Genomic DNA, 10000 nt, shown 5'->3' with positions numbered 1-10000 from the left:
CCTTGAGAACCTGCTGGTGAGCTGTCTTCTTGAACCACTGATGCCCATGTTCTGTGGATTGACCCACAATGCCATTAGGGAGGGGATTTCAGGATTTTGCCCCACTGTCAGTGACAAAATCGTGGTATATTTCCAAGTCGGGATGGTGAGTGGCCTGGAGGAGAACGTGAAGGTGGTGGTGTTCCCATATATCTGCTGCCCTTGACCTTCTAGTTGGAAGTGGCCGAAGGTTTGGAATGTGTTGTCTGAGGATCTTTGGTGAATCTCCACAGTGCACCTTGTAAATAGTACACGCTGCTGCTACTGAGCATCGATGGTAGGGGGAGTGGATGTAGTGCCAATCAAGCGGGCTGCTTTGTCCTGGATGGTGTCAAGCTTCTTGAGTATTGATGGAGCTGTGCTCATCCAGGCAAATGGGAAGTATTCCATCATGCTGACTTGTGCCTTGTAGATGGTGGACAGGCTTTGGGGAGTCAGGAGGTGAGTTATTCGCTGCGGTATTCCTAGCCTCTGACCTGCTCTTGTAGCCACTATGTTAATGTGGTGAGTCTGGTTGAGCTTCTGGTCAATGATAACCCTGAGAATGTTGATAGAGGGGAATTCAGTGATGGTCATGTCATTGAATGTCAAAGAGCGGTGGTAAGATTGTCTCTTATTGGTGATGGTCATAGCCTGGCATTTGTGTGGCATGAATGTTACTTGCCACTTGACAGCCGAAGCCTACATATTGTTCAGTTCTTGTTGCATTTGAACACGGACTGTTTCAGTATCTGAGGAGTCGTGAACTGTGCTGAACATTGTGCAATCATCAACAAACATCCCCACTTCTGACCTTATGAGGTTGCGAAGGTCATTGATGAAGCAGCTGAAGATGATTTGGCCTAGGACACTATCTCTGAGGAACTCCTGCAGAGATGTCCTGGAGCCGAGTTGACTGACCTTCAATAACCACGACCGTCTTCCTATGTGTCAAGTGTGACTCCAACCATGGAGAATTTGCCGCTGATATCCAGTTTTGCTAAGGCTCCTTGATGCCACACTTGGTCAAATGCAGCCTTGATACCAAGGGCTGTCACTCTCACCTCCCCTCTGGAATTCGGCTCTTTTTTGTCCACATTTGAACCAAGGCTGTAATGAGGTCAACAGCTGAATGGCCCTGGCAGAACCCAAACTGGGCATCACTGAGCGTGTTGTTGCTGATCAGGTGCTGCTTGAAAGCACTGTTGATGACAACTTCAATCACTTTTCTGATTTGAGAGTAGACTGATGGGGTGGTAATTGGCTGGTTTGTCCTGGTTTTTATGTACAAGACATATCTGGGCATTTTTCCAAGATACAGGTAGATTCCAGTGTTCTAACTGTACTGGAATAGCTTGGCCAGGGGAGTGGCAACTTCTAGAGTACAGGTCTTAAGGACTTTTGCCGGAATTTTATCATGCCTTTGCAATATCCAGTGACTCCAACATTTTCTTGATATCACATGAAGTGAATCAAATTAGCTGAAGATTGATTATCTGTAATTTCTAGCAACCAATGGATGAGGCCGAGATTGATCATCCGTTCGATTCTTCTGGCTGAAGATTACTGCAAATGCTTCAGCCTTATCTTTTGCACTGATGTGCTGGGCTCTTCCATCATTCAGGATGGGGGCATTTGTGGAGCCGCATCCTCCAGTGAGTTGTTTAATTGTCCACCACAATTCATGAGTGGATGTGGCAGGACTGCAGAGCTTAGATCTGATCCATTGGTTGTGGGATCGCTAAGCTCTATCATTTGCTGCTTTCGCTGTTTGGTATGCAAGGTGTCCTGTTTGGTGGTTTCATCAAGGTTGACACCTCATCTTCAGGAATGCTGCTCCTGGCATGCCCTCCTGCACTCTCCATTGAATCAGGGTTGATCCTCTGGCTTGACGGTAATTGTTGATTGGGGTATATGCCAGGCCATGAGGTGACAGATTGTGCTGGAGTGTAATTCTACTGCTGTTGATGGCCCACAGTGCCTCTTGGATGCCCAGTGAGTTGTTAGATCTGTTCGAAGTCCGTCCCATTTAGCACAGTGATTGTGCCACACAACGTGATGGAGGCTGCTCTCACTGTGAAGGCAGGACGTCATCTCCACGAGGACTGTACAGTGGTCGCTCTTACCGATACTGTCATGGAAAGATGCATCCACAGCTGGCAGATTGGTAAGGATAAGGTCAAGCATGTTTTTCCCTCTTGTTTGTTCCCACACCACCTCCTGCAGACCCAGTCTAGCAGCAATGTCCTTTAGGACCTGACCTTTTCGATCTGTAGTACTGCTGTCGAGCCACTTTTGGTGGTGGACATTGAAATCACCCACCCAGAGTACATTTTGTGCCCTTACCATCCTCAGTGCTTTATCTAGGTGTTGTTCCTCCAGGAGGAGTACTGATTCAGCAGCTGAGGGAATATGGTACATGGTAATTTAGCAGGAGATTTCCTCGCCCATGTTTAACCTGAAGCTGCAAGACTTCATGAGGTCCACAGTCAATGTTGAGGACTCCCAGAGCAACTCCCTGTATTTGGCTATGCCACCATCTCTGTTGGATCTGTGCTGCCTGTGGGACAGGACATAACCAGGGACGGTGATTGTGGTGTCTAGGGCATAGTCATACTCAATGAATCATACCTAACAGACAATGTCAAACTGTTGTTTGACTCGTCTGAGAGACAGAGCTTTATTTAGCACTAGTCCCCAAATGTTAGTAAGGAGGTCTTTGCAGGGTCGACAGGGCTGTTTCTGCAGTTGTCTTTCCAGTGTCCAGGTTGATGCCAGGTGATCTATCTGGTTTCATTTCTTTGAGACTTTGTAGCTATTGATAGAACTGAATGGCATACCAGGCTATTTCAGAGGGCAATTGAGAATCATCCACATTGCTGTGGGTCTGGAGTCACATGTAGGCTAGACCAGGTGAGGATGGCAGATTTCCTTCCCTAAAGGACATTAGTGAACCAGATGGGTTTTTCCGACAATCAACAATGGTCATCAGTAGATTCTAAATTCCAGATTTTTTTTCGTTTTGAATTCGAACCCGCATCTCCAGAAGATTAGCTGAGTTTCTGGATTAATAGTGTAGCGATAATATCACTAGGCCATCGCCTCCCCTCCTAAAGTTAGTTCTGAATGTTAGAGCATGGATATATAACATGTAGTGTTTGTTTTGGCCACTCTTCTGGAATAAAATATCTCTGTTTAAAATTGTGGCATTTTGTGCTTTTGTTCTCATAGTAATTAGCTGGGATTTCAAGTTTCAACTTCTTTATAAATAAAAAACGTTACCTGTCTCTGACTGAATCATGATAAAATTGAGATTCATATCTGGTGTAGTAACACAGGTGACTGGGCGTATCTCTGTTGATGTTTGGTTGCTTCTATCATCATAAATGAAATTCACAGGACAAGGTTCCAGGTTACTTGCAATATGGTAAGTCTCTGCTAAAACTGTGCTGTGTCCTAACCTGACATCAAGCCTTGATATCATTGTATTCAATAGCATCAATGAACTTGAAAGGAAAGACTGGAATTTGGCCAGAGCCATCAGGAAGGAACCACCCTCAAGATCCAGCTTAGCTCGCTGTGTGTCAAGGTTGTGCTTCAAATATATAGCCTAAATTGATGGCTCACTGTAGGACTGAGGGAGCACTGCAATGTCAGAAGATCTGGCTTTCAGATGAGATATTAAACCAAAGCCCCAATTGAGGTGTAGAAAAGATCACATGATCACTGTTGGATCCCGTCTTGTGCATTAGGCAATATCTATCTCACAATCAATATGATTATACGGATTTCCTGCTCCATTATCCCATTGCTATTTATGAACTTGGTCCATTTATATAACACTTTGACAGCTTTAAGTTCCCAAACAGCTCACAGCCAAGAAAAGTCTATTTGAAATTTGAAGTCGGTTATATTGTAGGAAATATGGTGGCCAATTTTCAGATGGTAAGCTCCCAAAAATATCAGTGAAATAACTGCATAAGTGGTAATAAAACAAAGAACTACAGATGCTGAGATCTGAAACACAAACAGAAACAGCAGGTCTGGCATCATTTGTGGGAAGAAAACAGAGTTAACATTTCGAGTCTGGTGATTATTCATCAGAACTGTTGGCAGCTAGTAAAGAGTGGCATTTATGCTCAAGATGTTATGGGGGGGTGGGAGGAAAGGGGAGAAATGTGGAATGTGTGGATAGGTGGAGATGGAGCCCACATGGAAAGACATATATGAAAGATGAACAAGGAGATTGTGGATAACTGGCCAGGACAAAAGAAAAACTGAGTAAGTGATAATCTGAGCTGAGAGGAGAGAATGATTGATCGGTACTGAAAACAAATCATAAAAAGTGATAATAGGCCTAGGAATGAGTGAGATTGCATGAAGGTGCCTAAAAACAAGCCATGTCATAACAAGACCAGGTGTGGGATGGGTTAAAAAAAATGAAGGATGGAATCAGGTTGTAAAGTTATTCAGAGATAGTAGGAACTGCAGATGCTGGAGAATCCGAGACAACAAGGTGCAGGGCTGGATGAACACAGCAGGCCAAGCAGCATCATAGGAGCAGAGAGGCTGATGTTTCGGGCCTAGACCCTTCATCAGTAAAGTTATTCAGTTTGAATTGAGACTGCAGGGTTCTCAAGTAGAAAGTGAGATGTTGTACTTCGAGCTTGTGCTAAGGCTCACTGGAGCATTGCAGCAGACCTGCAACAGAATTGTTGGCTTGTGAATACAGTGATGTGATGAAGTGGTAGGCAATTGAAAGTTCAGGGTCATTTTTGTGGACATAATATAAGTGTTTTGCAAAGCGGTCACCCAGCCTGCGTTTCATCTCCCCAGTGTAGTGGAGACCACACTGAAAACAACGAATACAGTAGACTAGATTAAATGAAGTACAGATGCTTCATTGGAAGGTATGTCTGTTGCCTTGAAAAGTGAGGAGGGAAGAGGTGAGGATGAGCGCAGAAGTGCAGGAGATGGGTCGAACAAGACTATGGGACCTGTCGACCATGGCCTCAGATGTCTGTATTATAAAACCACTGGCTTCCACAGTTGCCTCAACTACACATCCATTCTCCATCTCAGTTGCATATGTTCCAATGATGCCACCTTCTGCAAGGGTACCTGCAGAAATGTGCACCTTTTCCCTCAACTGAGGATCCCCACTCCTCCCTCCACTATGCATACTCGAACTTTGTGTTCAGCATAAATATCACTTTTTCCTAGTTGCTAACAGTTCTAATGATAGGTCACTGGACTCAAAATGTTAACTGTGCTTTCTTCCCAAAGTTGCTGCCAGACCTGCCGAGTTTCGCCAGTAATGTCTGTTTTTGTATCAAACTGCATAAGTAAAGTTGATTGAGGGGTAAATATTGGACAGAGCAATGGTGAAAAACTCTACTGAACCTCTTTTAAATAGTACCATGGAATCTTTAATATCCTATCCAAACAAACTGATGGACCTCAATTGATCACATCTGAAAGATTACACCTTTGCCAAAGCAACATTCCCTCAATTCTGTAATGAAGTGTTGGCATTGGCATAGATTTTCTGCTCAAATCTTCATTCAGGGTGAGAGTGTACCGGCTAAACAAGGAGTCCTCCCTCTATTGAGGGAATTGGCTCGGGCGTTTTCTAGGGGAGTGTTCCTCATATGAAGATGCATCCTGCTGTAAAGCAGGAAAGGAAAGGACAGGATTCTTGGCAACTACTATAAATAATATTTGGTAAAAACATGCAGAGAAGGTCTACTGTGATTGCTTTTTTTAAATAAACTCCTTATCTCCACAATATCCAAGACTCTCAGCAGTTTGAGTTGCACCTGTCTTTACAAATCATTGAGCATGCTTTTACCAAGTGAGGAGGGGTGAACTAATTTGTCTCTGTTTCCGGTCTTCTTTCGAGTTTGTAACAGAGTTTTGGGAATTTAAACAGATTGAATTCGAGAATTCTGTGTTCTTGACTGTTCAGATCTGTATAAAGAAATTAGCCAGACAGGCTTTCTTTAACAACTAACGGGTTAGTTTTATTGTACTAACACCTACCCAGGTAAATATTTTTCAACATGTTAAAGTATATCTCACCACCTACTAATGTGCACAATGCACCAGCAAATTGAAGCATGCAAAACACACGAATTACAGAATATATGATAATTTTGTCCAAGTTAAAATGTAATTCAAGAAAAATGGAAGTCATTAAATGTTCAGTGATTGCATCCAAAGTTTTTGGTTCTCGGTTGAGTCAGTTGTTTAAAATCACATTTGGTATGTTCCATTTTCTTTACACTGCTGTAGAAATTTAAATATTTCTTCTGTAGAAGTTCTCTGTCTGCTGTCAAAAATAAAGACAGAAGTCACATGACATCAGGTTATAGTCCAACAGGTTTATTTGAAATCACAAGCTTTCGGAGTGCAGCCCCTTTGTTAGGTGCAATGAGAGAGCACAGCATGCAGACCGAAAATTTCTAGGCAGAGAGAGAGCAAAAGATCATACAACTGGTGTGAGTGGAGTGTCAGATGATAAGTCTCTGCAGGTGACCAAGAGTGTTAGATGGTCAATAAAGTATCAACAGCTGAATGACCAGTGAAGGGATGACCTATAATCTGATTAAGTGAGGCAGAGAGATAATTACAAAAAATTATAAATAAAGTGGTGGTGGCGACAAACTAAATGATTGGAATTACATGCCAAATTCAAAACTGTACAAACTAATTAAGGTAGAGAGATCATAACAATTTATCAAGGTGATGCTGTCAAAACAGGACAGTGAGGAACATTTTACAGATGCAGAGCAGTATCGTGAGGTCACCTGTTGTGCAACATGAACCCATTATCACAGTTGAGGCTGTCTTCACAGCTACAGAGCTTGGCTATCCGGCTCTGCTCGGCAATTCTGCATTGTTGTGTATCTCGAAGTCTGCCTTGAAGGTTTATCCGAAGAACGGAGGCTGAATGTCCTTGACTGCTGAAGTGTTCCCCGACTCGGAGGGAACATCCCTGTCTGGTGATTGTTGCACGGAGTCAATTTCTCCATTGTCATAGCGTCTGCACGGTTTTGCCAATATACCATTCCTTGGGGCATCCTTGCTTGCAGCTTATGAGATAGACAACACTGGCCATCTAACACTCTTAGTCACCTGCAGAGATTTATCATCTGACACTCCGCTCACACCAGTTGTATGATCTTGTGATCTCTCTGCCTATAAACTCTGGGACTGTGTGTTCTACTCTCTCTCTGCGCCTGACGAAGGGGCTGCCCGCCAAAAGTAAACCTGTTGGACTATAACCTGGTGTCGTATGACTTCTGACTTTGTTCACCCCAGTCCAACAACAGCATCTCCACCTCCAAGAATAAAGACACAATTCAGAACATAAGGATATGTGAACATAGGAGCAGGTGTAGGCCAGCTCCACTCTGCTGCCTGTACTTCATGCACCTAGGCTCCCTTCAGAAGCCTATCTAACCCAGCCGTGCACAAATTTAAAGATCCAGCCTCCACTATGTTGTGGGGAAGAGAATTCCACATGTTAACAATCCTTTGAGAGAGAAGATTTCTCCTTCTGCTTACCTTAAAAAGACCTCTTATTCTTAAACTATGTATCCTTGAATTAGTCTTTCCCACAAGATGAACTTCCACCTGATATCCATCCTTTACAATTTCCTCAAGATCGTGTATGCTTTAATAGGATAACCACCTCCTCCTAAGCTCCCATGCCTAGAGGCGTAACCTATTACTTAAGATAAAACCCTCAGTGCAGGAATGAGTTCAGTGAACCTTCTTTGAACTGTTTCTAATATATATGGCTGATATTCTGGCTAAATGCAACAGCTAATTTGCTTGGAAATACCCCACAAACGATAAGATGATGCTCTAATTGTGGCAATGTCAGTTGAAGGATCTGCGTTAGCTACACAGAAGAGATGTTACCATTGTGCCTGTAACAAATGATGATTGAATGTGACACTGGGTGGGATTTTGTATCACCTGGACCTCGTGACTGTATAAACCTAATGCTTTGTTTTTAATTATGCTGTGTCTCTTTTGTAGTCAATAATATGAAGAATGCAGCTCCATGCGTAGCAACGTACTTGCTGTTTGATCCTGAAGATTCAGTGATGAAACAGAATTTGGTGTTTTACCAATACCATAAGCTGAAATGGGACCTGACGGAGGAAGATTTCCTGCCGCGACCAGTATGTTACTGATATACAGATAACCTGCACTAAATTTTAGCAAGTGAGAAGAGAAGGAAGGGTTTAGGGATTAACTGGGAAGAATATAATCTAAGAATATAATCTATTGATTTCATTATCAGGAAGTTATTTGTCCTTCATAAACGCTGGACAAGGAAGCACCTACTAGTTCATCCAGGCAATCATCATTAATTGGCTAATTCTCCATTGTAGCTGTACAGCTCCCTGTCCACGCCAAACTTGAGCAGCCTCATGCACCCGATATCAACACTAATGGATCCAGTGAGCTGTTCAGCTTGTCTCCAACAGCTGTAATGCCTTGAGCTTTGAAATATTTGCATTCCTAACCCCACCTTGAACCCAAGTAATCTCCTGGGAGAGATTAAAAACAGATAAAGACTGTGGCTAAACAAAAGCAAAGTACTGGATAAACTCATCAGAAATGGCAGCACCTATAGAGAGAAAAATTAAGTTAATGTTCAAGTCCAGTGATGCCTTCGCCAGGACAAAGGGACTCTAGACTCAAAGCATTAACTCTGTTTTTCTCTCTACAGATGCTCTCAGACCTGCTGAGTTTATCCAGCACTTTCTTTTGTTCTTTGATTTTTTTTTTCCAGCATCCTCAATTCTTTCTTTTTATTAAAGACTCTGACTAATTGTGGTGAAACATTGTGAAAGTTCTTCTCCAACCCCACTTAGTCATAGGAGACAGAGGTAGCAGTGGAAGGATGCTTTTCGGAATGGAGGGCTGTGACTAATGGTGTCAGGGATCAATGCTGGGACCTCTGCTGTTCGTGATCTACGTAATTGATTTGGAGGAAAGCGTAGTTGATCTAATTAGTAAGTTTGCAGATGACAGAAGGATTGGTAGAGTTGTGGATAGTGAGGAGGATTGTTAGAGGATACAACAGGATCTAGATCAGTTGGGGGCATGGGCAGAAAAAGGGCAGATGGAGTTTGATTTGGACAAATGTGAGGTGCTGCATTTTGGAAGGTCAAGTACCGATGGAAATTATACAGTGAATGGCAGAGCCCTTGGGAGCATTGATGTGCAGAGAGATCTGGGTGTACAGGTCCACAGATCCCTGAAGGTGGCAGTGCAGGCAGATAAAGTAGTAACAAAGGCCTATGGCATGTTTGTCTTCATTGGGATGGACATTGAGTATAAGGATAGGCAAGTTATGCTGCAGCCTTATAGAACTTTAGTTAGGTCACACTTAGAATATTGCGTACAATTCTAGTCACCACACTATCTGAAGGATGTGGATGCTTTGGAGAGGGTACAGAAAAGATTTACCAGGATGTTGCCTGGTATGGGGGATTTTATCTATGCAGGAAAGTTGAATCTACTGGGTTTGTTTTCACTCGAATGCAGGAGGTTGGGGGCGATCTGATAGAAGTTTATAAGATTGTAAATGGCATGGATAGAGTGAAACGTATGAAGCTTTTTCTCAGGGTGGAGGGGTCAATTAGGGGACACAGGTTCAAGGGGGATGTTTAAAAGAGATGTGCGAGGCATGTTTTTCACACAAAGGATGGTGAGTGCCTGGAACGTGCTGCCAGAAGGGGTGGCAGAAGCAGACACAGTAGCAGCTTTCAAGAAGCACCTGGGCAAATTCATGAATAGGAAGGGAATAGAGGGATATGGGTCCTGTGAGTGAAGACATTTGTAATATGAAAGGGTAAAATGTTTTGGCGCAGGCTTGGAGGGCCGAAGGGCATGTTCCTGTGCTGTATTGTTCTTTGTTCTTAAGGGATTAAAACTAGCCTAGAAGATCATATATAGT

At 43.1% G+C, this 10000-nt stretch overlaps 1 protein-coding gene across 1 annotated transcript in view; it reads left to right on the top strand.

Moving 5' to 3' along the window:
• The window catches only part of LOC109936858 (cartilage associated protein), a 34723-nt gene that overhangs the window by 13392 nt on the left and 11331 nt on the right, over positions 1-10000 (top strand). Inside the window, exon 5 of the mRNA XM_020535460.2 lies at positions 8068-8213. Coding sequence (XP_020391049.1) covers positions 8068-8213 — 146 coding nt within the window. The remainder of the gene's footprint in view (positions 1-8067; positions 8214-10000) is intronic.

The sequence above is a fragment of the Rhincodon typus genome, chromosome 4 (assembly GCF_021869965.1).
Source record: "Rhincodon typus isolate 14 chromosome 4, sRhiTyp1.1, whole genome shotgun sequence".
In the NCBI taxonomy this organism is placed as follows: domain Eukaryota; kingdom Metazoa; phylum Chordata; class Chondrichthyes; order Orectolobiformes; family Rhincodontidae; genus Rhincodon; species Rhincodon typus.
This window is presented reverse-complemented; position numbering and strand designations above follow the sequence as displayed.